Raw genomic sequence first — 25,644 nt, forward strand, 5'->3', positions numbered from 1 at the left:
TTGTAGTCTGCCCTTAGTTACGCTGGCAATCTTCCCAGGTTTTTTTGTTTGTTTGTTTGTTTTTTTCCTTCGTGCACCTCGGCCGCCAGCTCCCTCACAAAGGAAACCGGAGGAATCACCCAGCGCAAGCAAACAGGGCCGGGACACCTTAAACGGACAAGATGGCGGCCGCCCGTCAGCCGCCACGAGTCTCCACCCACTCAGGGAGGAGGTCTGCGTCATGTGACCCTTCCCTGCCTGGCTCCGCCTCCGGCCGCAGAGCCTGACGGGAGCAGAGCGGCGAACGAGGGCGTCGGCCATTTTGTGTCTGTTTCCTGTGGGACGCGGTGGTGGCCGTTGGGTCGGAAGAGTGAGCGATTTTTGCCTCGTTTTTCCTGTTAGTTTTCTCCCTCTTTCACTTTGTCGGTAGAGCGCAGTTATGGGTCGCAAGAAGAAGAAGCAGCTGAAGCCGTGGTGCTGATATCCTTTGTGGGTTTGAAGTCGAGGCCGAGCGGGGGCGCCGGTTGGTGGTGACTGGGACTGGGAGGCCTTGCTTTGGCCTGTGGCTGAGAGTGTCTGGGATGTAGGCCTCGAGGTGGGTGGCTTGGTGGCTGGAGCCGGATCTGGGAAGGTTTTGTGGGAATGAATTCCCTAGGGCGAGAGGCTCTGGCAGTTGTGGATCGTGGGACTCCGTGACTCAGGAGGTTCTTGCTTCGGTGCGAGCGTTGACCTAACCACTGGGAGGCGGCTTGGACCCCTCCACCAAGGACAGTGTCCCCTAAGGATATTCTGCCACATTCTGTTGTTTTGGTGACGATTCAACAAAGGGACTTTCTTCGAGCATAATACGCTGATTGACTCTGGAGGATTAGGGGAGAGCTTCCGGAGTGTGTCACCCACTTTTTCCGTTTAATTGGGGAATCGGTGGTTTAGGGAAGGCTTGTGTTAGTCAACCATGGTTTCTTTCTTTCTCTTTTTTTTTTTTTTTTGCCGGGGGTGGAGTGGGGTGGGGGAGAACTAGCTTCCGCGTCTCACCCGCTGGCGCCTTAATCTTCAAGCGTAAAGGGTGGAGTTTCTTGTGTATCACCCAGCTTCGTAAGACTGAAAAAAAAAAAATGCGTTTTATTTTTTAGTAAAACGTGGCGTCTTTTTAATACTTTTTTCGGGAAGGGCTAATACCGTTTACGTTAAAATTGATTTACTTCTGTCTCGTACCTAAAAACGGTTACGGAACTGCATTTGTTTATGTAATGGTTGAAAAACGGTCACGAATTTCTTTAATGAGCTTTTAGGAAAGTCTGCCCAGTGAGAGAAAATTTCTCAGTTCTATTAATGTAACTTATCTGTGAGTTTAGATACATGCCATGGCAACATATTCGCAAGAAGTTGCAAACAACTTTGTGGATTATTCATACGAAATTGTGTCATTCTTACTCACTGTGAGTTTATTCTTGGATCTAAATAAAATAAATATTCCTAAATTCCATATGTTAGGTAGATTTTTTAACATTTTGATTATTTTGTTTTCTAGTTAATGAGTTCTGTTTTGAAATCCATTCTTGACATAAACTTGGGGATTTTTTGACATTGAACTGTCCAGTCCACAGCGTGCATTTGTAAATTTTGAAATACTGAATAGAAGTTATTTTACTTAAATCTTTGTAAAATGCGGGAATTTTACAGTAATCTTGCTGATTACTGAGATGTGTTCGTTTAGAGATGGTGAGAGATTATGGGCATAAAGTACCTTCTTGGTTTTAACTGCTCTCGTGTTTTAATGTTCCTCTTCTTAGTCTCTTAATATGACAGTTTTTTTTTAATAGGCAGTGTCATTTTGTGCTATTTTTGTACCTTAACAATATTGATCAGGTATTGTAATAGAGATTTTGATGATGAGAAGATCCTTATACAGCACCAAAAAGCAAAACATTTTAAATGCCATATATGTCATAAGAAATTGTACACAGGACCTGGCTTAGCTATTCATTGCATGCAGGTAAGGATTTTTTTTTGTCTTTAACTTTTAACCCCTTGTGTGGAAACAACATGAAAAAAAAATATTTTAACAGTTGTAGGGTTTTGTTTATTGTGAAAGATTAGATATGGTCAGTCAGCTTAAAAAAAACCTGTTTTTTGGCCATTAAGTTAAATAATTGATTTTTTTTTTTTTATGTTTGAAGAAAACTTATGTTCATAGTGTTTATCTTTAAGTTATTAATAATATTTTTTATTTTAGACTGGGGACAAGTTGAGGTCCCAGAGTATCTCCTCAGTTACTTGAGTTAGAGAACAAAGATCAGTGATTTAAATTTTGTGGTCTGACCAGTTCTAATCCCATGAGAATGATACATAATTAGCTACCATTACTCTCTGCCATTGAAGGATTTGTTACAATTTCTTGCCTGAGGAGAGGCTTACTTCAGTTATTATTCCTTGGACCTCTTTTGGAAAGGTAATGCGTTTCATATAATGATGTCTGGGTTTCTTGAGCTTTTCACTACTTAGGTAGGGAGAGCTTTGCAATTTATGTTTTTAAGGATCTAGTAAGTGCCTTTATGTCTTATTCAACATTATTTCTTCTACTTTGGCCAGTCCTAGTGCTACCTGAATTTTTGCCTAATTGGACCCTAGAGAGAGATGAGATGAGCAAATCCCTATTTATTGGAAACTACTGTTGGTAGGAGGCGGGGAGGTAAATTAAAATAAGATGTTGTTTCCCCTAGTTAAAAAATAAGTTTATTTAAAAAAACAAGTTTATATAGATTCTCTTCAGTTATGTCACTGTAATAATAACTTAATACCCATTCAGAAATATTTTAGGGCCTGCTGTGTGCTAGACCCATAACTTTCCACTGTGGCAATCACTAGTTACATGTGACTACTTAAAAGAAAATTTAAAAATTGAAAATTTAATTTCTCCACATTGTAACCACATTTCCAATGCTCAGTCACATGTGGCTGGTGGATGACTTGTATTGGATAGTACTGATACAGAAAGAATATTATAGTTTATCACAAAAAATTTCTGTGAGACAGCATTGTGCTAAGACAAGTGTTTTAGGCACTAGGTGTACAGCAGTGAAGGAAACAGTCACCATCATGGAGTTTAGATTTATATTGTGGAAGAAAACACTGCAGTATTTAGTTTGTCTTTTCACGATAAGTGAGAGAGAAAGCTAAAACTAGGTAAGAGGCATAGGTAGGGCCACAAGATAGGAAAGACCTGAATGAGAAGCTGACATCTGAACAGATCTGAACGGAAATGAGAGAGAGCTTCCAGAGAACAGCAAATGAAAGACCCTGACATACAGGAACATTCTTCTATATTGAAAAAGAAAGGGGAGCAATGTGCTTTATATAGAAGGGTTTACTTATTGTAGGCCATTTTCTTTCATTCTGAATGAAATGCAAGGTTGAATAGAGAGGTGTAGCATATTCTGGTACCTTTTCTTTTTCTTTCTTTTTTTTTAAATAAGGATTCTCCTGGCTATAGAGTTGCAAATAGACAGACTGCAGAATGCAGTGAGAACACTTAGGATGACTGGAGTATTCCAGGCAAGAGGTGATGGTGACAGAGACCAGAATTTGCTGATAGATTTAGATGCAGAGTATAAGAAAGTGAGGAGTTGCAGATTGATCTGAAGGTTTTTGGCCTGAGGACTGTGAGAAATGAGTTATCGTATACTAAAACGTTGAAAGCTGCAGGAAGACTAGGCTTAGAGATGAGAATGTCACGATTGTGTTGTGTTGTTAATTTTGAGACGGTCTGTTGACTATCCAGTTGGAAATGTCATATAAACAATTGTATCTGTAAGCCTGGACTTCAGAGAGGCTGGAGCTGGAGGTAGAAATTTGGAAGGATGCTGTGGTGAGCATAGCTATTTTAATCCATGATACTAGATGTCATTTCCTATTAGAGAGTAGAATATAGATCTAGAATAGGTGCAGGGACTCCAGCTTGGGCCACTCACAGCACTTAAAGGTTAGATTAAAAGAAACCATTCAAGGACATTGAAAAGGTAGGAAATCCAAGAGAGTAGTGCCCTGGAAACCAAATGAGATGATTAAAGGAGTTACTTAACAGAGTGAAATGCTGGTGGTGGGTCTAGGAAGACGAGGACAGAGATTGGATTTAATCAAAGTGGAGGTCATTGGTCACTTGCCAAGAGTGATTTCCTAGAGTGATGAGGATGAAAGCCTAATTGGAGTACTCTCAAGAGAAAATGAGAAAGTAGAGGCACTGTTTCAAGAAGTTGTACTATAGGGGCGCCTGGGTGGCGCAGTCGGTTAAGCGTCCGACTTCAGCCAGGTCACGATCTCGCGGTCCGTGAGTTCGAGCCCCGCGTCGGGCTCTGGGCTGATGGCTCAGAGCCTGGAGCCTGTTTCCGATTCTGTGTCTCCCTCTCTGCCCCTCCCCCGTTCATGCTCTGTCTCTCTCTGTCCCAAAAATAAATAAACGTTGAAAAAAAAATTAAAAAAAAAAGAAGTTGTACTATAGAGAAGAACAGAGAAATGGAATGGAACTGGAAGGAGATCAGTTGAGAAACTATTTTAGTGACATTGTTGATTGACCAAGTGCTTTTTTTTTTTTTTTTATGGTTTTAGTGTAATTTCACAGCAACCTGTGAAATGGGCCTGGCAGTTAAATCAGACACATCCTCCAATTTTATAGATAATAAACTCAGGACATTAGTAATTTAGATGGTTCACATCAGTGCTTGCTCCACCTATCTTTTCAACCAAGATCATCATCATTTCTACTAGGCAAGGTTGTAAGAAGTCTAATTCTGGCTAGGATATTGTGAGGTAGTTAAGTAAATCATGTTACTTTTCTTCTCTTTCCAATAGCTTTTGATTAGTATATTCTTGCCCTTATCATTTAGAAATATAACAGAATAGTTAATGTGTATGAATACAATTTTATTACTTTGAGGAACATAGGAGTTCCTTTATCAGCATTTGTCAAGAACAGTAACATGCCAAAAAACCAGCGTGATTAAGTCCCTTGTTGAGAAGCTTTGTTCATGGATCTTTTAATCACAGTAAGGAACAATGGTTAAAGATCAATCAAAAATTAAGATAATTTCTGAATTTGATTTGCATGTCTCTGTTTAAAGTCTTTGAGATATATGTCTTAAGAAGAAAACACTTAGTTTTCTTTACTTTTCTGTTCTTGCATGAAAATGTTTTGGGAGGAAAGAGAAATTGAGTATGAGACAAATATGTCCCCTAAAGCAGTGGTTCTCAACCTTGGGCATGCCTCAGGATCACCTGCAGGGCATGTTAAAACAAATTGCTAGTCTTAACCAAGAGTTTCTGGCGGAGGGGGTGGGGGGCCCCTGAGAATTTGCATTTGTAATGAGCTTTCAGGTGATGCTGATAGTCTAGGCAAAATACTTTGACATTTTTTTAGCCTAAGTTAAGGCAAGTTGTTGAAGAAACCAAGACTGATAGGAATTTTACCATATTGGCAGAAGTTACCCATGTTTGAGGGTTAGAAACATTTGATCTAGCAAAAACCATTAGTAAAAAAAATCGTAGGTTTCCAGTGTTTTATAATAAAATCTCTTTCTCTTTGTAATCTGTCAAATTTAGTGTAATGACAGGATCACTGCTGTGGCAGTGTTAAGTGCCTCAGGTAACGCATTAGTTCTGGATATGCTAATTATAAGTGCCACTTTTGCAATTTGTAACTACCAGCTTGTGTCAAGATCAATCTTGGAAGTTTTATGTTAGTTCTTCATATAGTAAGAACTTTCATAAGCTGTGCTTAAGTCAGACTTGAACCTTCTCTCATTTGAGTGGGACTGCCGGTTCATTGCTGATAATTCAAGCAAGCAAGATTACATGGTAAACTTAATGTTTATTGAGTCCTTACTATGTGTTAGACATCCTGCCAAGTGCTTTCTGTATTCACTATGTTTTTTTTAACATATATAATTTAATACCTGTAACGTAACAGGTATTAAATAGTTTTATATATTTACTTATGTAATTATATAAATTATATGATTTAATGCATTTATTCCTAAAAATGATGCTAGATGTTAGGTAGTGTATATAGGTTGGATAATCTTAAATCAGAGGATTTGCATAGGTTCACATACCTAGTAAGTAAGCAACAAAACTGGGGATTGAATCCAGATAGTCTCACTACAGAACAAGTTATTCTTAATGATTATACTAAGTGTTCTCTGAGTAATTTCAGATTGCTCTTAAAGGACTTTATGAGACACTTAATCTAATGGAAGTTTGTTTTAATGTTAGGTGCATAAAGAGACAATAGACGCTGTACCAAATGCAATACCTGGGAGAACAGACATAGAATTGGAAATATATGGTATGGAAGGTATTCCAGAAAAAGACATGGATGAAAGAAGACGACTTCTTGAACAGAAAACGCAAGGTAAACCTTAGGATGTGTGCTTTTTCTTAACACAGCTTCACTAATGAGAGTATTACTACTACTTTGAGGTATAAATTTAATAGTGGATGTTATTCAAAATTCCAATTTTGAGGGTTTTTTTTTTAAATACTTATTTGAGAGAGCAAGCATGTGCGTGAGTGGGGAGTGGCAGAGAGAACTCAATAACAGATGATGGTCTGAGTTGAAATCAAGAGATGCTTAACTGACTTAGCCACCAACACTCTATTTTTTTCAAGTTTATTTTGAGAACAATGGAGACAACACAAGTGGGGTCGGGGAAGAGAGGGAATCCTTAGCAGGTTGCACGCTGTCAGCGCAGAGCCCCATGTGTGGCTCGAATCCATGAAACTGAGATCATGTTCTGAGCCAAAATCAAGATTCAGACGTTCAGCCGACTAAGCACCCCAAGCATCCCTAGTTTTATTGTTTCTTGCGTCTTAATGTTTGGAGTTGTATATTTGATTTGTAAATATGTAATATCACATGGATTATTCCAAACACTTTATTATAATATAGTTTTGTTCATAACTGCATTCCAAGTGGAATTAGCAAGCGTTGAGGTTTCTGAAAATGAAGGTAGCTTGTTTTGATTTGATTATGTAACCACTAATAGTAAATTTTTTGGTAATGCTGTTACTTGACTTGGAATTTACAATCACTTATTATCCAGATGGTAGAAGTTATTAATTATGAAAAAAAATTTTTTTTAAAGTAAGCTCTACACCCAACGTAAAGCTTGAACTTGTAGCCCTGAGATCAAGAGTTAAATGCTCTATTGACTGAGCAAGCCAAGTGCCCTGAAAGTTTTTGTTTTCGAAAGCATTGTAGAAAGGTCAGACCTCTTTGTCATAGTTTACCTTTTGAGATGGAATAGAAAGCTGTTTTGTTTTTGTTTTTCAAAAAAGAGGAAAATTATTTAAAGTTTATTTCTTTTGAGAAAGAGAGCACAAGCAGGGGAGGGGTACGGGAGGAGGGACAAGAGAGAATTTCAAGTAGGCTCTGCACCATGAGAATGGAGCCCATTGTGGGGCTCGATCTCCCGAACTCCAAGATTATGACCTGAGCTGAAGTTGTATGCTTAACTAAGCCACCCAGGTGCCCCATAGGAAAATTATTTTTTACCTGTCAGGATAGGGAAAGGATGTTAACCTTCTTGCTTAATAGAGATTGAAAACACATTTGAAGAGTAAAAAGAATAATATTGACTGAATTTCTTTGCAAGAAAAATCTCATGAGCTAATTACAGTGAAATAACTTTTTTTGATGTTGAATGTCCCAAGCTTGCTTAGTTTTTTTTTTTTTACTTCATGGGAAAAATTAATTAAAACTTTTGTTAGCAGAGAGTCAAAAAAAGAAGCAACAAGATGATTCTGATGAATATGATGATGATGACTCTGCAGCTTCAACTTCATTTCAGCCACAGCCTGTTCAACCTCAGCAAGGTTATATCCCCCCAATGGCACAGCCAGGACTGCCACCAGTCCCGGGAGCACCAGGAATGCCTCCAGGTATCACATAAGGGTTACGATTTAACATTCTTAGGACTTTGTTGATATGGTATAGAAGTATTAAAATTTTTCTCTTAACCCTTTAATATTTGTGACTTTTTTCTTGGTAAAATTTTTATTTATAGGCATACCTCCATTAATGCCGGGTGTTCCTCCTCTGATGCCAGGAATGCCACCAGTTATGCCAGGCATGCCACCTGGGTAAGAAAACTTTTAATTGACTTGTGGGCTTGTGCCTAGTAATAGTCTTTTCAACTTGGGTGTTACATGAATTGTAAAATGTTACTTTGCCTTTTTTCTTTCTTTTTTTTTTTTCTTAAAGGTATGGGCTCCCTAAACTTAAACTTGTCTAAAAAGGGGTCTACTAATAAATTTAAGGAATATAAATTTGCCTCTGAAGAGAATAGATTTTTGGGTTTTAGGATGTGTGTAGGCAGCCATCTACTTCAATTGCCTCTGATGTAATTAAAGTAGTTGGTTGTAGATTTGTGTTTCTGAGATTCAGAACTGTCCATGACACTTTGTAGTTGTGACAAGAAGCAAACTCTGTAAATGATTTATTTGTCAAATCATCAAGAACTAAAAAGAATATGAGGTGCTCGTGCCTATCACTTTTACTTAAAAAATTGTTGGATGTGAGAGGTATACAATACACTTTCCCACTGTATTTTGAAAATCACAGTTAGATTTTGATTTTGTCATACATTTTCACAGATTGCATCATCAGAGAAAATACACCCAGTCATTTTGCGGTGAAAACATGTAAGCATCTCATTCATAATGTAATTCAGGAGGTATAATCATAATGTCATTTTTTTTGTGTGTTTAATGGTATCTATTCAGTTGACTTCAGAAATTTTCTAACCTTCCTCACTAAAACTTCTAGAATGTGCAGCTGGTTGACACAAGTCTTAATGGAGGGGAAAAAAAAAAGACATTTGTGAGGAACTAGTAATAAATAGACCCATATAAATAAAGCATTTTCTAAACGTGCAGCTGTTTTTCACCAGACTGCTAAAGTAATGGAATTTAGTAAAAAGTGTTGATATTTAAGAAAGAATAGATACTCTTTTGCCAAATTAACATGCGTTATTATAGAAGGTAATTCGGTTTTTTTGTAATGAAATCTATATATAGAAGTTAATTTTCTAATAAAGTCCTCAATTAAGAATTCACAAACTTGTAAATGTTTTAAGTGAATGGACACTGGTATTTGAAGGTGAGCTCTTTTAGGGGAAGGAAAATAAATATGGGTTATGTTTTTAGTCATGGTTTAGTGTTAGGTGGCCGTTAGAAATTAGGCAATTGTGTGAGGTTACTTTTGACTGTCATTAATTTTGGTGGTAGTTTTTTTGTAACCCTCCTCCCAAGAATCTTTACTCCGCAGTGTATATTCAATATTTTCTTTTTGAAAAATATAATGACTCTAAAATAATTTTTCTTTTTTATTTATATTCTGTATGGGTATTTTCCAAATGAGACCAAAGGTGATTATGATTTCCAATTACACATATTTTAGATGAGGCCTTTTGTCTGTATTGAGGGTATAATTGTTCGTAGTGACCTTAAATGTATGAGAATGTTTTGTAAAAGAGACTGGTTTTTCCCCCTTACTTTACTGATAAACCCAAGACGTTTGATGGTTTTTAGAAGACTTACTTTGATAGAATTGTTCTAGTGTTGTGTGTTCTTTCAGCTTGATTTTCAATATTAGGGGTCAAATTCAAGTCTTTTATCTATTGTTTCAGGCTTTAGCCAAAATGTTTTCTAATAGTTTATACTGTTGATTAACTTGCTTTGTTTCTTGAAATTTGCTTTCTAATAGAATGATGCCAATGGGTGGAATGATGCCACCTGGACCAGGAATACCACCTCTGATGCCTGGTATGCCACCAGGTATGAAACGTTAGACAATAACCTTTTTACTAGGACTGGCATGCTTTATTCTTAAGTATTGTGGACAGTAGGTTTGTGGACGTTGGTGCAATTTTAATATTAAAATTTAGTTCTTTTTTAAATTGATTGGACAAGTGTTAGAATGGATGCTTTTTTTTGAGTTTTGAAATAGTAAACAGGTTTCAAAGCAATCAGAAATGAGTCACAGAACCTATGCACCAAAGCTCATATACCTAAAAGGGGTTTTATTTGTTAGGAATTTTTTAGATAAGTAACGGAGAGTCTTAGAAAATAATAGGGAACCGTAACAAAGTGTATTAAATAATATAGGCATTTATGGCCTCCCTCAATGAAAAGTGGTAGATTCAGTGGCTGGGGATCTCAAGAACCCATGTGTTTAAAATTTTCTCCTTTGCCAACTTGAGCTTTTCTCCCTGGGACATGTTGCTCAGTTGTTACAAGATAACTCAGGCAAGAAAGGGTGTCAACAGCAGTGGGCTCTTGTTTTAAGTTTATTTATTTTGAGAGAGAGTGCATGTGTGCACACGTAAGCCAGGAAGGGACAGGGAGAGAGGGAGAGAAAAGCCCAAGCAGGCTCTGCACTGTCTGTACAGAGCTCGATGTAGGGCTCCATCACATGCCTGTGAGATGATATGAGCCGAAATCAAGAGTCGAATGCTAAACTGACTGAGCCACCCAGGCACCCCACCTTTTTGTCATTAGGCAGCAAAGTAACTCTCCCAGAAGCTCCTTAGCCTCTTACAGTTGACCGGAAACAGGGATAATGGACCCTTCAGCTGAAACGGAGCCTGTGTTAAGAACTGTCTTGACTCTGTCCTATAATGTGGGGAACCAAATTTCATTAGCCAAGTAGGTGTGCCACACAGGCCTTCATGAGGCTTTCTCAATTGGTTGCCTTTTTTTTTGTATGTAATCCTAGCAAGTTTGGTGTGCAGTCCATAGCAGATTAAGAAGTATTCAAGTGATAGTTGATGTAAAAGTAAGAGGATAAATGAGGCAGTGGCAAAATGTACATCATTGCCAGGACAGGCATTAATTTATAGGCAATAGCTCCACGTGTGTTCTGAGAGAATTTTAGGCATTTAAAGGAATGTAGAATAATAACCAGTGTTCAGTTGATAATGTGAAGTTAGTAAGTTTTTAAGTTACGTTTAGGAACTTTGAAGAACGTACTAGTAATGGATTTTTAGGAAAATTTACTTGAACTGCTTTAAAGGAGGAGTGCCTGGCTGGCTCAGTCAGTAGAGCGTGTGACTTTTCACCTCAGGGTTGTAATTTTGAGCCCCATGTTGGGTTTAGAGATGACTTAAAAATCTTTTAAAGTGTTTGCAAGAGGGGCGCCTGGGTGGCTCAGTCGGTTAAGCATCCGACTTCCGCTCAGGTCACGATCTCGCGGTCCGTGAGTTCGAGCCCCGCGTCAGGCTCTGGGCTGATGGCTCAGAGCCTGGAGCCTGCTTCTGATTCTGTGTCTCCCTCTCTCTCTACCCCTTCCCCGTTCATGCTCTGTCTGTCTCTGTCTCAAAAATAAACGTTAAAAAAAAAATTTTTTTTTTAAATAAAGTGTTTGCAAGAATAAGTTTCCTGAAAAAAAATTTATGGGTATATGACCTATCAAAAGTTTTTACAATAATTTGAATTGAATTCGAGTTTAGAGAACATCCAGCTGTTGGATGATTGTAATAGTTCTCTTACGTGTTTCACAAGGTTTGCTAAATCAGGAAGATTAGTAACTTACTTTCTACTTTTCCTATACAAGGAGTCTCTAGTGGTGTCTTTCACTTTCCAAAATTCTGAAGAGATACAAAGGAATAGAAAGGTTGAGGGAAGATTGTTCCAAGGAACAAATGCCTAAGATATTTGGACTTATTGAATTGAGCAGTTCATCAGTAACTTTCTAGTGTAGAATTGTTTTTTAACATGGTATATTTTAACAAGAAAGTCTTGGAAAAATACTTTTTCTGAATTAAAAGTTTCAACAACTCCCTTTCCCCAATATTTCGTCTTTACAGGTATGCCCCCTCCCGTTCCCCGTCCAGGAATTCCTCCAATGACTCAAGCACAGGCTGTTTCAGCGCCAGGCATTCTTAATAGACCACCTGCACCGACAGCAACAGTTCCTGCTCCACAGCCTCCAGTTACTAAGCCTCTTTTCCCCAGTGCTGGACAGGTAAGGTGAAATTTCTGAAAAGGAGTGCACTTGTATTTAAAGGTAAAGTGTAGTTGTTAATAGAAATCCTTTAGATGGTCATAGGTCAATTTTTTGTTGATAATCATTTTCGTACAATTTATTAAATACAAAGAAGTGTCCTACTCTCTTCCATGTTTGCACACATTGATTTCTTCTAGTCAAAAAAGATTGGCTGGAGCCCAATAGTGTAGTATGTTTTTTGTTTTCATAGCTGTGAATTCTGGTCATTCTTAGCTTTAGTTAGGAATGAAAGTTTAATTTCTGGGGACTTAAATACATAATAGTGTTTAGAGGTCCTCCTTCACATCTTGAACTATGAATGGAATGAAATCAAAGGCAAAGGTGAAAATCCTAAGACCTTAGCAAATCATTCGTTGGACTCTTTAATGTAGAACAATGACGAAACACAGTGCTGCACTTTTGCAGGAAGGCATCGTTTGACCTAGTTAGACTTCTCTTTCCTACTGGCTTTGTCTATGTTCAGAACTCAGAAGCTAAAGATGCTTTTGTTATATATAGTAACTGTATAATGGTGGTTACTTTTGGGCTTTTCCCCCAAGTTGTATTCAAAATTAAGCAGATGTAATCGATTCAGAATTAAGGTCGGGATGTATGTTCTTATTTTTTTCTTTTCACTTTAACGTTATCCCATAGAGGTTTTCTTTTCTCAGTTTTTTGTTTGTAGTTGCTAAGTTAAAAGTATTGCTTTTTAAGTCCCCTTTAAACACATTAACTACGTTTTTGAGGTGGGTGGGGATTTTGTTTATTGAGAGATGTCAAACTTTTAGCAAAAATCATTCAGTTGGATTGAAGTGTAACGCATCTTTAGTCTCAGTTGAAGGTATCATTTTTGAAATATCACAGTGCAAAACACATCCAGTTTTAGAAAAGAAACTGGTTAATAACTAGGTTTATTGGTGTAGAATTTAAAAAATTTTATGAGGCTCATACTGTCACTTTGTTTATTGTAAATGCATTAACTGCCTGCCTCTTAAAATAAATCTGATTTGATTGCATTATATTTTGCATTTATAAAAATGCAATCTATACTAAAAAAAGTCTACCACATGGCTTATTTTCACCCATTTGTTTGGAGACTTTTCATTGTTTCCTTTCTTTTATGCTACAGATGGGGACACCTGTAACAAGCTCAAGTACAGCTTCATCCAATTCAGAAAGTCTGTCTGCATCTTCTAAAGCTCTGTTTCCTAGCACAGCACAAGTACGCAGGAAGTTGCAGTTTAAAATTGTTAAAATGGCTTTATAAACTTAACCCTTTGGACCTTACTTTAAAACTAAATCTTTTCTGAAAAATATACTATGTTTAATCTTTTTTTTTAAGTAAAGCTAATGGTATAAAAATCAATGGTATTTGAAAATTTGAACTCGTACCAATAGAAAAAAATGTACCCCAAACTCCTATGGTTCTAAAGGGTTAAAAGCATGTAAGCAGTAAATGCATTATAGTGGCCAATGGTTAGCCTGATGCATGATTAAGCTTTTTTGATTTATGCTGTTTAATCTAATGCATCACATACAATGTAAGGAAATTTAGTACTCTGCGTTTGGTTCTAAAAGTTGGCCTACTCTTCATATTTCAGTTGTTTGGTATTTTGAAAAGTAACCTATTTACTACTGGTAACTTTATGTTTAAAAGTTCCTACTAAACCCTTTTGTCCGTGATAATCATCTAGCTGTTGTTAAGTGGGAGGACATTGTATTATCTATATAAAGAAAATTTCTGAAGGACATTTTTTAATATGTCATCACTGATGCAGTTTATGTTATGCTTGGTAATTGAAATTTATCCAAGCATTTGTATTCTGTAATTTCTGAACTTTTTGTTTTGAACTGCTTGGTAGATTGATTAAACAACTAATTTAGAATAGTATCAATAGAGCATACTATTGTGATACAATGTGTTTCATCAGCCTGAAATAATTACACAGCTTTGTAAAGCAAACTTTGGTGAGAAGGTAGATAAACTCTTAGAAGTTACATATGCAGTCTTTATTTCTGCTGCTGAGTTTTGGATGTGACTTTGACCCAGCATCTTTAGATATTCTTACATATTATCTTGATTTTTGTGGAGTTTTTATCATGTTAACTTTGTTTTAATTTCATTTAAAGTTTGGTCCTTTATCGAATGTTGGTGTCTCACTTTTAGGTTAATTATAGTAGATATACTCACTTTTGGGTTTTGAAGTTTTGTTAATGAAAGATTGTGTTTTACAGGCTCAGGCAGCTGTCCAAGGACCTGTTGGTACAGATTTCAAGCCTTTAAATAGTACCCCTGCAACAACTACAGAACCCCCAAAGCCTACATTCCCTGCTTATACACAGTCTACAGCTTCAACCACTAGTACAACAAATAGCACTGCGGCTAAACCAGCAGCTTCAATAACAAGTAAGCCTGCTACACTTACAACAACCAGTGCAACCAGTAAGTTGATCCATCCAGATGAGGATATATCACTGGTAAGTTTTTCACATACAGGTTTTTACTAGCATAATTTGAATACTGTTGTAGCATCTCATGCTCCTCTTGAGAAGTGTTAATTTGTACACTGATGGTCTTATGATCTGATTTAATGCTTATGCTGTGGTTTTTATCATTCTGATTTCTAAGAACCACAGAATAAATATTGCATGCGTGTGTGTTTTGATTTTAGACACACTCCTCCTACTCCCAGACCGTTTCTTAAAGAAGACACTGATTTGGGTTCTGGCTGTCAAAAATCATATTAGTTAACATAAATTTGTAAATTAATCAAACAAGTGGGAGAGGTAGAATCTACAGATCCTTTGAAACTTACCTACCTTTCTCACTAGACCCTTTCTTGCTGAGGCAGGTGTATATTTCCTGGAAAGTTATTAACCATTCTTCAAATATAAAAATAGGTGAGGTTTTCTTGAGGCATTGAGATTTTAAGTAGTCAGTCTGGTTTGTGGAGCGAAAGTAATGGTTGACAAGGGTACACTTGTTAAAGGTTACTGTGTAAGATTTTAGATGTTTGCTGTTTATGCTTAATGATTCTCTCTGCATTCAAGTGTTTAACATTGTGTTCATTTTTATTCATAGGAAGAGAGAAGGGCACAGTTACCTAAATACCAACGTAATCTTCCTCGACCAGGACAGGCTCCCATTGGTAATCCACCAGTTGGACCTATTGGAGGTATGATGCCACCACAGCCAGGCATCCCACAGCAACAAGGAATGAGACCCCCAATGCCGCCTCATGGTATTTCTTTTTATGTTTATTTAGTGGATTTTCTGAGTATACACAAATTTATCTTCAAAATACATTGCATTTAAAAGTACAGTGCACAGACCAACTCAATCTATTTTTTGTGTTTTAAATGTGTTTTTTAGGTCAGTATGGTGGTCATCATCAAGGCATGCCAGGTTACCTTCCTGGTGCTATGCCACCGTATGGGCAGGGACCGCCAATGGTACCCCCTTACCAAGGTGGGCCTCCTCGACCTCCGATGGGAATGAGACCTCCTGTAATGTCGCAAGGTGGCCGTTACTGATCTTACTTCATCCAATCTAATAGGTTTGGAGATTAAACCTTTTCTCAACTTGTGCTGTTTATATAGCCAAGCTTCCGTCAATAAGGCTTCATTGTGACTTTAACAAACATTATCTTCCCACATACCAGGAACTATTGGACATTTATTTTACATGGGAAAAATTATTTGGAATAATAAAGCAGGAACTTTTCCTGAAGTTGCAATTTATACTGTATGGCTTCTTTTTCATGTTTCATCTAGGTTTTTAGAAGTGAAGTATAGTAAATTTGGTTCGTTATATTGTGAAGGCGCTGGAATTACATGAACATACCACCTTAATAAAGGCAAGTTCTGTAAGCTTACATTGCTATTTGTAAAGTTATGCCTTCACAGCATTTCAGATGCTGTTGGACTTCATGTCCCCAACCTAGCTTGGTGAGGGCTGTAACTGTTTCCGAGACCTGTACATTGGAAGTCTGAATGTATAACAATATTTAATGTATTTAGAGTTCCTCATGTTGCAGGGTTTAAGAAATCTGACCCACCAAGGTCATGTGACTTTTCTGTACTGTTAAACTTCATTGTAATAAAATGAGAGAAAAACTTATGCCTTTTTATTCATAACCCAGCTGTGGACCACTGCCTGAAAGGTTTGTACAGATGCATGCCACAGTAGATGTCCACAAAATAAAATTCATAGTTACCAATACAGTTTTGATACATCATTGGATTCTGTCTTTGAATTGTAGGTTGTTCCTTAGCTGCATGTTTTAAACTGGACAGTATGTATAAACTTGTATGTTAGTGCTTAAGTTGACAGAAAAACTTAGTTACATATGAGCCATTACATAGTGAGTATGAAATCTTTATATTGTGTCACCTTTCCACGCCCTTGGTGTCACTACATGTTAGATGTCCTAGATATTTAAAACGTAACTTTAGTGTGCCCTCTTTCCTGCTGATGAGGTTTAGAGCCTAGTGCCAGACCCATTATTTTCCTTCTGATTATTTTTGAGACTGCAGTACTGCGTGGACCTCAGAAGCTTTTCAGGTGCAAACTTCTAGAAGCTTAGGTGCATGCAGTAAGAGTTTTTTGTGTTTTTTTTTGTTTTGTTTTGTTTTTTACTGTTAACGGATTGGAATCTTTTCTAAGTGTAATGCCAAATAATCTAAATGTGCCTCTGTTAGGATGGTTAACAGATGGATACAAAATTTTCTATTATGTTCCTGGAAAATTACATTATTTCTTTGATTAGATGGTTATCTTCTGTTACTTAGCCTAAATGGCTTCCCTATTAACCTTTTCATCTTGGAAATTTGAATGTTACTATGTCCTGTGAAGAACTTTTTTGTAGAGGTGACTGCTATTCGTATCTTGTATTGCACGTCTCATACAGTAATACCTCTTGTTGACTTTTTGGCATCCATTTTTAAAAATCTTTTGCAAGGCAGTTTCGTGGTTATTTAAAGTATCAAGTGATCTATACAAAGCATAATTATTAATATGATGAACTCAAGTTGAGTTTTTCTAACCTAAAGTTAAGACTTAAAATGGTGATAAGTCTTTATAACCTATATGTGAAGGTATAGATATGACCCAAAATCAGAGTTTTTGTCTTTGAAAAAAAGTTTTAACCTTGTAGGAAGATGTTGAAAACTGTTTTAATCATCATAAGAGTCTGTATTTAAGTGACAACTAGAAGAGATTGATTTAAACAAAACCTGCAAATATCTACAAAGCTGAGTGCTAATTTAAATCACACATTTTGCTCCAGTGAAATGTTTTATAGCTTTTTTCTTATGATACCATTGAGGTTCAAAAATTCATAGCTTGAAAAGGCAACGTCCATGTATCACTGAGAATGCATTTGTTCCGTCTGCCAGCAGCGAAGCCCCATACTTTTTCTCTCACCTGCCTACTAAGTAGTTGTGGGATTAATACATATTTCTTAGATTTGGCAGCACGTTTATCATATTGCCAAAGAAGAACCTGTGTTGAAAATTTGTAAGGTAAAAAGGGCATGATTAAATTTAGAATGATTAAATAGGAAATGTTTTCCCAAACCACGTCTCAAGCATTTCATGTACAGGTTTATCAGCAAAATACAAATGGGTTAGTAATGTTTCAAAACTTTTATAAAGTTTTATTTACGTTTAATGCAAAGATGATATATTTTATGCCAAGGTTTGTTGCTTTCTGAAGACTGAAGGGAGAAGATACCAGTACTTTTAAATAAGTGGTAGAATTTTAATTAAAAGTTAATCCAAAGCGTTACGCATGGCACTAAAGCACACTGTCTTCCTGTGTCGTGTTAGGTATATATAGCTCAAGTGGTGCCCATTTTGGTATTATTTATAGTGTAATTTGTGCATGCATCAGCATAATTAAGCTTCTAGAAAATACCTTTTACCTAACTGCTTCTGGGGTCCATAGTGTGGTTAAAACATGAGTGTAACAAATCATGTTGAAAGAACTCTTACTTTGACTTACGCTGCTTTTAAGTAATAGGTGGGGTTGAGTTGAAGTAAACTATCTGCCCTCACAGAAGACAACCTTTAGGACTTGTTACATTCAGGCAGGCATTGTAATTGCCATAATTTAGGAAGTTGTAAGATTAGTGGGACTGCAAACGTTGGCTGTCCCTTACGTCCACTCCTATATCCTCCTTTTTTAAAAAAAACAAAGTGACTTAACGTTTTGTCTGGCACTAGTTTCTATTGTGTGTAGATTTTACCTAACTGTATGACAGAACAAGACCAGCAGGTGAGGATCAACTTTTGAATGGCTGCTGGAATTCTCATTTAATCGGAGTACTTCTATATTTTAGTAATAATCTCAGACATTTTCCATTAGGATTGGGGAAAATACTCTTCGTGTACTCCTGTTCACTGATCGAGTTATATATTGAGCGTAAACTCAGCTTAATTGAACTTAGTTATTTGGGGGGAGATCCCCAACAAAAATAAGTATGGGTTCAGAGTGGAATTATAGCAGACATAGCTTTTTTTAAAAAAAAGCTGCTCTTTTTTCCTTTGCTTGCTTGATCATTGGGATTTTTTTTTTAATGCATGTCTTTTAAATTAATTGGGTAATGTTTTTCTAAAATTAAAATTTTCTTCTTCCTATAGCCCTGCCATAGGACAGGCTGAGGCTGAGTCTCAGTGTTGCCCTGTTCAGTCTGAGGCAAGTGGGATTTATTTTATTCCTTATAGGGGCTTTCACAGCTTTATGGCTGTTGGATATTTATGTCCCCAAACTTGCAGCAAGTTTGGTGAAGGCCCCTAAATTTAATTAAACTTAGGATTTTTATACTCTTTTGGCAGAGAAGGCTCTATATTAATATTCACGTTTGACTGTGGTGTTAATAAACATAAATAAAAATATTTGATATATGTAATTTACTTTGTGTTAACAACCTCAGTAAAGCTGGTATTGATATATTGAACTTTAGTAAATTAACAAAATTTGACGGTTTTGATTTGGAGGCATGAAATGTTTCGTTCAAATTTTCCACTTTCATTTTTAGGAAAAACTTGTCATTTTCTTCCCAAACTGTTAAATTTAACCTCATGGATAAGTTTGATCATTGGAAATGCCACTGGTTACTGAAATCTGCATTCTTAATCCCAAAGTCAATGCTTTGAACATTAAGGTTGAAAGGTCATGTGGAAATGCTTGTGATTTTTTTTTAATATTTTCATACTTCACCACATTAGAGCAAATGTTAATGTAGAGCCCTGTGAAAGGTGGGAAGGTGGTGTGTGTGTGTGGTATGTATGCATATACACTACACATTGATAAAATAAAAGTAGTACAGACCTGTCAGTATGGGTAGATTACTATTTTTCAAGTAGCCAAACTGAAATTGAATCATGTGGTAAAGTTAGTACATTGAACTGTGGTTTTGGAACAGTCATTTTGAGGTTCATTTTCAGCCTTAGTGAATGATATTTTATGCAATATGCACACATTAAAAGTATCCACATTTGTTCCCAACTAAAATTTGCTTATATTTGGTGTGAAACATGTTTATGTGTGTATGTTGTGGGGGTAAGAAGGAACTAGAAGAGAGGCCAAAACATGAACCTGGATTACTTTTCGTTCTTTCCTGTGTTTAAGCAACTGTTCTATCCAGATAGCATTTTCTTTCAAACAGTAACAGCATATAGTACAATGTTTAGCTAACCCAGGATTGTTTTCCTTGTGGTTTTAATTCTTGGAAGCATAAAGAAAAATTACTCACTACGTGAATTCCAAATTTTCAGTGTGTAATTAGAATATATGATTTTTCTCTGTAACTGAATCATGGAAAAAAGAGTTTAATGTTTGAAGAAAATTTTGTTACAACAAAAGAATACATTCATACCTTTGTTCAGTAATTACACCTTTTACATCTCCTTAACTGGAGATGTTTTCTATTGCATCCACCATCCCCCAGTATAGTGAAATGTTCGAGTGAGGCTGCTGCTTGTGCTAATCTAATAGTGATAGTTGAAATAATTATAATTGAAATAGGCTCTTACATACTTCTGGAGTTGGAGGGTCTCAGGGTGGCATAAATTGTTGAAGTTAATTTTCTTAATATCTCTGAAGTAGTATGATTTTGAGAATTACATAACTTTCAGGTGTCTATTACTTCCACTGGTGAACTTGGTAAATGAAAGGAAATATGATAAAATTTTGTTTTGAGTAAACTGATACTTGTATTGGTTAGGGGATATAAAGAATATTTAAAATACAAAATTTTTGTATAAATCAGGTATGTCTTTTTAAAGAGGCAGTATTTATCTGCCTAATATTAAGTAACCTTTGTGTGTTATTTAAAAACAAAATCGGTTTTCTCTTACTGTAACTTTTATGGAAAAGTCTTCTAAAAGGAGAGCTTCAGTTATAAGACTATTGACTCTGAGGCAGTTTTGTAAGTAAACATTCCCCTAGTTACACTTCTGCTTGCTATCTCATGACTTGAATATTAGTGAAGGTTACTCTTTTTTTTTTTTTTTAACCCTTTCTCAGTATTTTATTTTCTGTCATCTGAATCACTTTAATAAATGACTTTTTTTTCCTAGCGTAGAAATCCTCTTTGTGCTATTTCTTGGCAAAATAATAAACAGTTACTTTAATGATGTTGTGTATAGTGTTATGCACATAGTGGATATTCACAATTTTGTGATTAATGTTGAATTTTCAGAACAGTACTTTTAATATCTTGCTCTTAGGCAACCCCTATTATGGATCTAAATCAAACTATTGTGTAGGAAATGGGGAAAGCGGGATTTCAGTTTGAGCACCCTAATACTTGAAATATCTCCAACTTTACCCCAGTGTCTTCATGTTCTTACTTGGCATTTTTGTTGAGAAATAATCAGCTTGAAAGTTGCAATTTTTTAAAAAGATTTCTTCATTAAAACTCAGGAGAATTGCTTCTTATAAGCATTGTTTTTTTGTTGTTGTTCTGAGCTCTATACATTCTTGCATAATAATTTGGCCATAAAGGGAAGAGCCTTTCATTTTCTAACCCTGGAAAAATAATAGCTTGAAACAATATATTAATTTGAATTTTTAAAACAATCTCTCTTTAAATCTGTTCAATTAATCTTATGTATCTTTGGGAAAATATCTTTATTTTACTAAAGCAGGATGTAGAAGTCATATTAAGGCAGAAATTGAAGATCTAAAGGAGCTCTTCACTGAAGCTAATTTGAACTATTTCTATTTGAAGCAAATTGAATACTGTTACTATAAATCAAGACTGGTTCCTGGTTAGGTTCTTTAGAAGGCATATAATCAGCTATATTAGAATATGTTTGTGTGTATATTTTAATTTTGATCAAATTAACTACAGAGAAGATACATGTGAGTAAACTATTTAAATGATTGATAACTTGGACCCCATCCATTAATTCTAAATGCTGTAATGGTGTGTAAGGTTGTATTATGGCACAGCTTCAGTAATATGCTGTGTGTTTGGTCAGGGGTTTGTGTAATGCTGTGTTTGTAAAGAGGGAAAGGCCTTTTTTGGAATTCTCCTGGCCCTTTGGCATTCTTACTGTGTCTGGGTTTTGTTTTTTTGTTTTGTTTTGTTTTTAAGCATTATTGTGTTTAAAGAATCTGTATGCCTTCACTTTTGGTTAAATTTGAGGAACTGGCAGCGAAAATTATTGATGCTCAACTTTGATAAAAATGAAGAATGATGTTCATACAGACCAGTATTATTTGGGGGAGAGGTCTAATTATATAGTGTTATTAGGCTTAAGAACCTTAAATGTAGTGAAAGTTAACAGCCCTCCTGGTTTGCATTTGTGATTAAGGTTTCATCGAATCCTTTATTCCAGTGTAGCTTATTCTTAACATTTTATTCCTAAATGCTTGAGCAATCAGAAGGAAATAAAATATGCAGCATCATTTCCTGTCTCTACTAATAAAACAAGGCTGCTTAATCACCCAAGTGAGCCAAGGGAAGAGTTACTGATGTTTCTGTAGGTTTGAGTTAGAATAATATGGGGTGTGTATTTATTGAGCAAAGCCTTCCTTTTAGTTAGTAGTTTGTTAGTATACTTCGAGGAGAAACAGGTTTACTTTTCAGCCCATGTTTTAAATCCACAATCTCTAATAAAATGAAATCAAGTATTTTGAAAATTGAATTTTAAACTAATAAAAGTTGCTTTCCTCTGTTCGAGTATGTCTACACACACTTAAATTTAAAAATTACCATGTTGAGATTTTTCCCCCCAAATCTATGCCCCCCCTTTTTTAGAGTAACAAAAACTTCCGCATATACATATCGGAATACATAGTTTATTAAAAGCGAGGTATGTCCAATAGATACAGTGTTTTAAAGTCATTCTCATAAAGTCACTCTAAATAAAGAGCCAATGTAAGGTTACTTTTGTAAGACTTAGGGAAAAAGTTTAAAATGTATTAATGTCAGGCTCTGAGGAAATTTAATGCACATTGACTTTTTAAAACTATGGATTGAACTCCTCAGTTTAATACAATTTGTGTTTTTGTTAACTAGCAGCAGAATTTCAGCATTTGCTACTTACTGGTAGAGAAGAAAAATCCCACAGCCCTGCCAGTACAGGTTAGTTTAATCTGTAAGTACCTGATGTTCCTATTTTTTTCAAACATATCCATATAACCCACACAAGGAAGAAAGCTGTGCAGTTACTTAAATGTGAGTATAACTAATAATAGATCCATTGGACACTTTTAAACACTCAGTTCTTGGGCCAAAGTAGCTCTAGGTTTGCTAATAACCTCAGTTGTAAGAGAGGTGTATTACTGCTCCTTTATGTCTGGTTGTGGTTGACCCTAAATAAATACATTGTACATAAAAGGAAAAGACGGTGAAAGTTTCAATTGGCTATACACACGTGTTGGCATGTGATCTGGAGTGCAGGGCTTTGGGTCCAGGCTCTACTGAAGCCACTCTCATGGTGGTTACTCATACTTACCTTTTAACTTTTTACAGTATGAATCAACCTAAGAAAAAAGTCAAGTTTCCTTACCTCTAGCAGTGATAAATGGTGTGCAGTCATAAGCTAGAAAATGTTTTCATACTGTGTATTTTGTTAAATGTTTGTAGTAGCTCTTGCTGTAAATAAGTACTAATTTTGTTCATCTTTTTTTGTAAACTATAACCTATTCTGTTGTTGCACCACCACTGTGGGCTCATTTTACTTTGAATTAAGAATAACAAAACTTTTTAATATTCAAATGAAAACTGACTACCCATCAAGAAACCTAGACAAATTCCTTGTATGTTCCTTTTGAGGGGCAGTAAGGTCATAATGGCTTGTAAAAAACATGTTAAGGTTTTTATTACTGTCATTGGTTCTATCAGAATTCATTGTTGTCTTGAACCATCTTTGAGAGTTTCCTTTAACCTTTAAATATTATGCTTTTGTGTTGCTAAAAATTTTTAATGCAAAGGTAAAAAGAATAAAGCATACAATTTGGTTTGCACAAACCTGAACCATCCTTCAACTCTGTAGCATTGACTAGGATGCATGGCTACCTCCTTTACACCCTAAGTGTAATGATGTCTAATTTGAGAACATCTATCCATAAAACTAGTTGATCTTTTATTCCTATTAATTGGGGGTGGTGATTAGCCACTGAAAACAGACCATCTTAGTGTTATTTTGTTTGAAAGTCATGCATTTAGTTAATTAAAAATCTCAATATATCAACTGATAATAAAATTTTAAGATATCCACTTGTTTTTTTAATATAAAATTGCCTAAGGGCTTAAGTTTCATTGCCTTTCACAGTTTAATCTGTATAAGAAATGGCGTAGATACAGTGGAAATGGTTTTCCTTAAAACCATCTCTATAAAGCTGCCTTTCTGGTGAGTACTATTTTATACTTATATGTCACAATTTTTCCTTTTAAGTTTAACTGAAATGGGATACTGATCAAAGAAGTGAGCAGTCTGAATTTGTACACTCTTTAGATAATATCTGAATCAGAAATGTATTTTATTTAAAAGTTGAATATTTTACTTCCTGACATTTCCCTAATAAACCAGGATCACTTTCTGACTTTGACTTAACAGACTAACTGGAAAACCTATTAACATGTAAATTGTTTCCTTTTAGTGAGATGGAAAAAAATGTTTTTATTCAGAATTATCTAGTATTTTTACAAATATTAAGATTTTCCTTTTAGCTAACAACCGAAAGTGTTTTCTCAATGCTTTCACTTCCCACACTGCATAGGTATAAAAGTTAAATAGCAGAATTTGTCTGTTCTCCGTGAAGCTGTTGTTGCAGTGATTCATGAGCTATTAAAGCCAAGGGTAGGGTTGAAGAAGGACTTGCCTGAAATGTTCCTGCAGACTAATGCTTTACAGGATTCCCTTTGAATGAGCTTAAAAATTTCAAGTGTATTTTTAAATCTCTCTAACCTTGCATGGAAAATGTGGATTAGAAATGCTGGTTTCTGAGACTGTATGCCAGCAGAAATTAGCCTCTGGGTATATTTCTAATTACTTTATGCCCTGTTCAGTACTTTCCTTCAGTGTAACACATGGATTTTTTCCTCTCTAGTCTTAAACCACATCCTAGATGATGTCAATATAAGCTAAGGATGTTTTCACATTGTATTTCCTGCTGTTATCTTTGTAAACCAACAATGAACAGTAAGCTCCTAATACTTTTTAGTATGGAAAATGATAGTCTTCTCTAAAATAAATCTGAAAATTGATGTCTTGAGTATGTGATAATGGTGATGTATTCTTCTAGATAAGCACTAAACAAAGTATGGACCCTCAATTTATGTCTTTAAGATTTAAAGTGAAGTAAATTTCTAAGGAATTCTGTCCTTTCCTAGCAAGGATAAGCAGACATTGAAAATGTGGTAAGTATGTAACTGTGAATGCATGTAATAGTGGTGAGAGTAAGTAGCCAAATTTCCATAGCATAAAATAACTTAGACATAAACAAGATTTCTTGAATTTCCTTTGCGACTTAATGTATGTGTGTCTAGCATTTTTACAAATTTGTGTGCACAATGATTAAATTGGAAAGTACCTTACTCCTTTGTCTGGTTTCTTTTTGTTTTGTATGGTGCTTTAAATACTAATTTTATTTCAAGCTTTTTTCAGGGTAGAAATAAGTGGCTGATAAAGAAAATACCTTCAAGAAGAATTATTTAAATGTTCCTATTTTAAAACCCAGTGATGACTTTCAGTTTTCTTAAAGCCTTTTGTTTTTCAGCTCCAGTTAAAACTGACAATAGACAGCAGATCAGAAATGGGAGAAAACCAAAACAAAAACCTTTGTGCTCATTCTGAAATATTGTAGGAATTCATTATTGTCCGATAGTAAAATGTTGTTAAGCTAGTATTTGATTTTCATGGAAGCAGTGCTTTTTTAAAGTAAGAGAAAAAGGTGATGAGGTTTGGAATCTCCCCTATTCTCCCTGGGGTGTTGTATTAAGAAGAAGATAGTAAATGGAAACATTTCACTTGATACATCATGGAAGGTGATTTATTTCTGAGTAATATGTCCATTTCTTTTCAGACTAGCATTGTGTGAAGCAGTTCAGGATCCCAAAGGGTTTGTAGTAAAGAGGAGGCCCTTCTCAGTTCAGTCTACAGGTTTT

At 35.8% G+C, this 25,644-nt stretch overlaps 1 protein-coding gene across 11 annotated transcripts; it reads left to right on the forward strand.

Annotated features, from left to right (window-relative positions):
• The first annotated feature begins 269 nt into the window (after positions 1–269).
• Positions 270–25,074, forward strand: ZNF207 (zinc finger protein 207). Of its 11 annotated transcripts, none has more exons than XR_006714824.1 (14): positions 270–459; positions 1,849–1,975; positions 6,247–6,385; positions 7,744–7,914; positions 8,040–8,115; positions 8,629–8,676; positions 9,740–9,810; positions 11,841–11,998; positions 13,149–13,241; positions 14,255–14,497; positions 15,102–15,261; positions 15,393–15,876; positions 18,662–18,716; positions 22,552–25,074. XR_006714824.1 is itself a non-coding variant. In XM_045488069.1 (13 exons), exons 1-12 carry the CDS (start codon positions 419–421, stop codon positions 15,551–15,553), a joined length of 1,488 nt encoding a protein of 495 aa, XP_045344025.1. In that variant the 5' UTR covers positions 270–418; the 3' UTR covers positions 15,554–15,576; positions 15,794–16,243. The 11 variants fall into 11 exon arrangements, 7 of the variants coding, with proteins under 7 accessions (XP_045344025.1, XP_045344024.1, XP_045344027.1 ...); XR_006714825.1 differs by having other exon boundaries at positions 15,393–15,576; XR_006714826.1 differs by having other exon boundaries at positions 15,393–15,576; positions 22,555–25,074.
• Positions 25,075–25,644: the final 570 nt, after the last annotated feature.

The sequence above is a fragment of the Leopardus geoffroyi genome, chromosome E1 (assembly GCF_018350155.1).
Source record: "Leopardus geoffroyi isolate Oge1 chromosome E1, O.geoffroyi_Oge1_pat1.0, whole genome shotgun sequence".
Taxonomy (NCBI): domain Eukaryota; kingdom Metazoa; phylum Chordata; class Mammalia; order Carnivora; family Felidae; genus Leopardus; species Leopardus geoffroyi.